Source organism: Pinus tabuliformis, chromosome 7 (assembly GCF_031772625.1).
Source record: "Pinus tabuliformis cultivar Carrire ecotype Pingquan chromosome 7, CPIR1, whole genome shotgun sequence".
Lineage (NCBI taxonomy): Eukaryota > Viridiplantae > Streptophyta > Pinopsida > Pinales > Pinaceae > Pinus > Pinus tabuliformis.
The window spans coordinates 1,703,451,632-1,703,456,398 of NC_142293.1; the positions used below are offsets into that span (position 1 = coordinate 1,703,451,632).

The 4,767-nt window shown below is 35.1% G+C and overlaps 1 protein-coding gene across 2 annotated transcripts; it reads right to left on the reverse strand.

Annotated features, from left to right (window-relative positions):
• Positions 1-2,364: 2,364 nt before the first annotated feature.
• Positions 2,365-4,211, reverse strand: LOC149255095 (F-box/FBD/LRR-repeat protein At1g13570-like). 2 transcript variants are annotated; one of them, XM_089460314.1, is made up of 2 exons: positions 3,126-4,209; positions 2,365-3,028 (listed from the first exon to the last, which is right to left on the reverse strand). In XM_089460314.1, exons 1-2 carry the CDS (start codon positions 4,026-4,028, stop codon positions 2,729-2,731), a joined length of 1,203 nt encoding a protein of 400 aa, XP_089316440.1. In that variant the 5' UTR covers positions 4,029-4,209; the 3' UTR covers positions 2,365-2,728. The 2 variants fall into 2 exon arrangements, with proteins under 2 accessions (XP_089316440.1, XP_089316441.1); XM_089460315.1 differs by having other exon boundaries at positions 2,785-3,059; positions 3,206-4,211.
• Positions 4,212-4,767: the final 556 nt, after the last annotated feature.

The window sequence follows — 4,767 nt, forward strand, 5'->3', positions numbered from 1 at the left end:
GATACATGATATCAAATCTTATAATTATTTTATAATATTATATATATGTATTTCAAAATTATTTTATAATATTATATATATGTATTTCAAAATATACTTCATTAGAACATAATACTCGTGGGAACCAAACCTCCCTATATAACTATTTGAGACCATAATAACTATTTCAAAATATACTTAACCATAATCCTGTCAAAATTTGGACATATACCTGGGAACCAAACCTCTCCAAATAATTGTTTGCTGTTTGCCCACATCGTTGATACTTTCAAAATAAATTGAAATCGTGTTGGCCATAAAATGTCATGTCTCAAAAATAAACTAAACTAGATTTTTTTAGTATGGATATTAACTATATTTTTTTTAGCATGGATATTTTTAAGGTGAAATAAACTAAATTAAACTAAAGATTTTTTTAAGTATGAATATTTGCTCGAAAATAAACTAAACTAGAGTTTTTCTTCATAAACTAAACTAAAAACTAAACTAGAGTCTTTTAGTATGGATATTCCCATGGTCAATGAAAATGAAAATAAACTAGATGAATATTTCCACGAAAATAAACTAAACTAGAGTCTTTTAGTATGGATATTCCCATGGTCAATGAAAATGAAAATAAACTAGATGAATATTTCCACGAAAATAAACTAAACTAGAGTTTTTCTTCATAAACTAAACTAGAGTTTTTTTAGTATGGATATTCCTATGGTCAATGAAAATGAAAATAAACTAAATTAGAATTTTTTAGTATGGAGACTTCCACAGTGGATGAATAATGAATTCTTGTTGATGAAATAAACTAGAGTGTGGATGAATAATGAATTCTTGTTGATGAAATAAACTAGAGTTTTTTAGTATGGAGTTTTCACAAGCCAATGAATAATGAACTAATGAATTGTTGTTGGTGAAGATTTCTGGAAAATTGTGTGCTTTGAGAATGTGTATTTTTTGTGTTTTGAGAACTGTGTGCGTTTTAATAATAAGTTTGTTGAACCCTTCACCCATCACCCATCTTCAGGGACTTATTCACCTGTTCACCCATTTTCAGGGACTTCAGGGACTTATTCACCTGTTCACCCATTTTCAGGGACTTGATCAAGATCCTTGATCTGTTCACCCATCTTCAGGGACTTAGATCATTTCACCCATTTTATCTTCAGGGACTTGATCATTTCACCCATTTTCAGGGACTTGATCAAGATCCTTGATCTGTTCACCCATCTTCAGGGACTTGATCATAGGTTTGCTGAAACCGTTACAGATGGGTTAGCCAATGGAGAGAAAAGCACCCACTCTTCCCTGTGAGATTATTAAATCATTTATATAAAATCATCTATATTACTTATTTAAACCATCTAAATCCATAATCTACATTACTTAAATATACCATCTATATTACTTATATAAACCATCTAAATCCATAATCTACATTACTTACATATACCATCTAAACTCATGCCCACACCATTTATATAAATCATCTATATTACTTACATAAACCATCTACATCCATAATCTACATTACTTACATATACCATCTAAACTCATGCCCAAAACAGAACAGGTGAACAGGATATATACCATCTAAACACATGCCCAAGACAGAAGCAGTTGAACAGCTTAAAAGCTTGTGCACAGTGAAATAGTAGCAGAGAAGGTATATAAACTGAAACAAGGAATTCTCCGTGAATAGTACATAATAACAAAAATATAAATGATACTAGTATTGAATTATGTTTCATTTTTCATTGTAATGGATATGACTAGTATATGGTTGGGATTTTTCACTGTAGACAACTTTATACCATGGAAAAGCATTAGCAATACTGGGTACATCAACTTGATATTTACAGTTGAGGGCACAAAATGCGAGAATGTATTTGCCAAGAAATTCTAACAGTATCTGAACGTATGAACTCAAAAATCAATTCATATTTCATATAACATATTTTAGAAAGGCATAAAAAAAGGCATCTCTGGCAGTACTCCTGTTTTTCTGCTATATATATACGCTTTTTCACAAGGTCTTTTCAAAGTCAAAAGCTGCTCGAGGAAGCTCTGCTCGTGATTATACTGGGAGCATCTTCGCAGTGTCAGTGTCAATGTTTGTAGCAAAGAGGCATTTTGAAAAGGCGACTCGACAGAGCAATTTCCTTCCTATCAAAATTTGAAACCTTCATACAGAGTAATTTCCTTCTTATCAAAATTTGAAACGTTCATGCAAACCACTTTCGGACTTTTGAGTGGAAGGGTCAAATTTCCTTCTAACAGTATCTAATGACCTCAAAAATCAATCCATATTTCATATAACGTTTTTTCCTATTAAAAAAAGGCATAAAAAGGCTTTAAAGGCATAAAAAGGCATCTCTAGCAGTACTCCTATTTTTCTGCTATATATGCGCTTGTGTTTGTTGCACAAGGTCTTTTCAAAGCCAAACACTGCTTCAGGAAGCTCTGCTTATGAGTATATTGGGAGCGCTTCAGGAAGCCCTGCTCAAGCTGTGCTCATGAGTATATTGGGAGCATCTTCGCAGTTTAAGTGTCCTTGTTTGTAGCAAAGGGGCACTTTTGAAAAGGCAACCCAACAGAGCAATTTCCTCCTTATCAAAATTTGAAATCTTTCAAGCAAACCACTTTCAGACTTTTGAGTGAAAGGGCCAAATTTCCTTCTAACATATCTATTGACCTCAAAAATCAATTCATATTTCATATAACATATTTTTTCCTATTAAAAATAAGGCATAGAAAGGCATTTCTGGCAGTACCCCTCCTGTTTTTCTGCTATATATACGCTTGTTTCACAAGGTCGTTTCAAAGCCAAGAGCTGCTTCAGGAAGCTCTGCTCATGAGTATATTGAGAGCATCTTGGGAGTGTAAGTGTCATTGTTTGTAGAAAAGGGGCACTTTTGAAAAGGCAACCCAACAGAGCAATTTCCTTCTTATCGAAATTTGAAACCTTCAAGTACACCTTTTTCAGAGTCAAGAGTGAGAGGGTCAAATTTGATGCCTCCAGTTTTGCTGCGTGGTTCTGCAATCCAAACTTGGTGTGATAAATCTCCCTGTTCAATAAAATAATGGTGTTTAAACACTTTAACAGATCTGCTAAAAGAAAGACTATTACTAACCTTAAACCATTTACTTTCTAATGAGAGTTCTTCAAGAGAGACCAAATGTTCCAGAATTGCGAGAGAAGGTGCTTGTCTACCGAGCTCATGAAGGGAAACTTTCTTCAGATATTTTGCAGTAGAAAAACCTTTAAGTACATGAAGTTCCGTAGTGGACAAATGCAGAGACCCACAAGACTTGAGCTCCAACATTGACATCCTGGGACAATCATGCACAATGAAATTCACCAGCTTTGGGCAGTTCACTGTCACCGAGCTTTTACCCTGAACTCCAGTGATATCGAGACACTTGAGATTGCCTGCAAAAATTTTCATATTGCGCAGCCCTACACAGTGTTGAACAGTCAGATTTTCAAGAAGAGGGCATTTTGCTACAAGATGCTCAAGTATATCGTCATTTGTGTAAATGAATGATAGAGAACAGGTTACAAGGCATCTGAAACCCCTGAAGTAAGGGGGTAGCTGTGTAAAGAAAAAGAACTGGAGCTTCAATAATGTGAGGCATTCGCAAGAAAATAGAGAAGTTGGAACATCCAAGAAACTGCCAGTCAAAGCACTGCCAAGAGCGATTTGTTTCACTCTTTTTAAAGATGCAGATTGAACCCATCTCTGCAAACACTCACTAATGTTCCCTTTCTCCATATCATTCATTAAAACTGATAGTTCAAAACTTTCAAGCTGAGCAGAATGGAAGAACAGGACAGTATCAATTGCCTGTTTTTTCGTTTCTCCATCACCAACAAAACATTCGCTGGAAAATTTGAGATGGGGTATTAAAGTGCAGAGATATCGCCATCTACTAGATAGCACAGAACAACGTGTTGCATCTCTTAAAGAAAGTTTTGAGAGAATGTAAGAAGAGAGTAAGTTATCTGGTAAAAGGCTCAGTCTGTCACTTGTCATCGATTCAGTTCGAAGAGGCGAGGCAGTCAGAAAATATGGAGTGACATCGATGCAGCTCAAAGAGGCGAGGTAGTGAGAAAATGTGGAGGGATGCAAAACTTGCTCGCACGGGACAAGTGTTGCGCGTCAAAGCCATGCCATGCCACCTCACGGATCGATTCGCTGTGTACGCCAGTGCAATAGGGGAATGTGCAGCCAAATTTAGTTGATTCATTGAGCCAAAGTTAAATTTAGTCCTAAATCCGGGTTGAAATACATTTAAAGTTAAGAGTTCCATTTTTATGTTGGGAATTTTTCTAAGAGGGAATTTGGTTAAAATGTTAGGAAAATGTGGAAATCTATTTTTGCCGGAAAAACAAATATATATTTATTATTATTAACTTTTGTTGCCGTCAAAGTTACTTCGCTTTTTATTATTTGGTTAAGATTTTGTAACCTCCAAGTACTTTTCTTGGGGATGGTTCAATGTTAGTTTTATAGTTTACCGAGTAAGTACATTGAACTTTAAGGTTTGGGTCAATTCACCGAGAACTTTACGCGTTTTTCTTTAATTCCTTCATTGAGAGAGCGTTGTAAGAAAGGAAAATGTAACGTTCCTCGTTAGAGAATATGGCAATCCCAATCAGAGATACGTGGGCCAGAGAAAAATTAGAATCGTAAATCCTCACAAATAGGTCGACATGAATCTTGAAAGAAACATGATAATATGTATCAATATGATAATAGTGTGTCCAACAAC

Bases quoted from the DNA above. Each gene is read 5' to 3' on its own strand.
- LOC149255095 (XM_089460314.1), bottom strand. From the start codon at position 4,028: ATGACAAGTGACAGACTGAGCCTTTTACCAGATAACTTACTCTCTTCT. The intron at 3,029-3,125 runs GTTAGTAATAGT...TTTGGATTGCAG, and splicing joins TAGAAAGTAAATGGTTTAAG to AACCACGCAGCAAAACTGGA.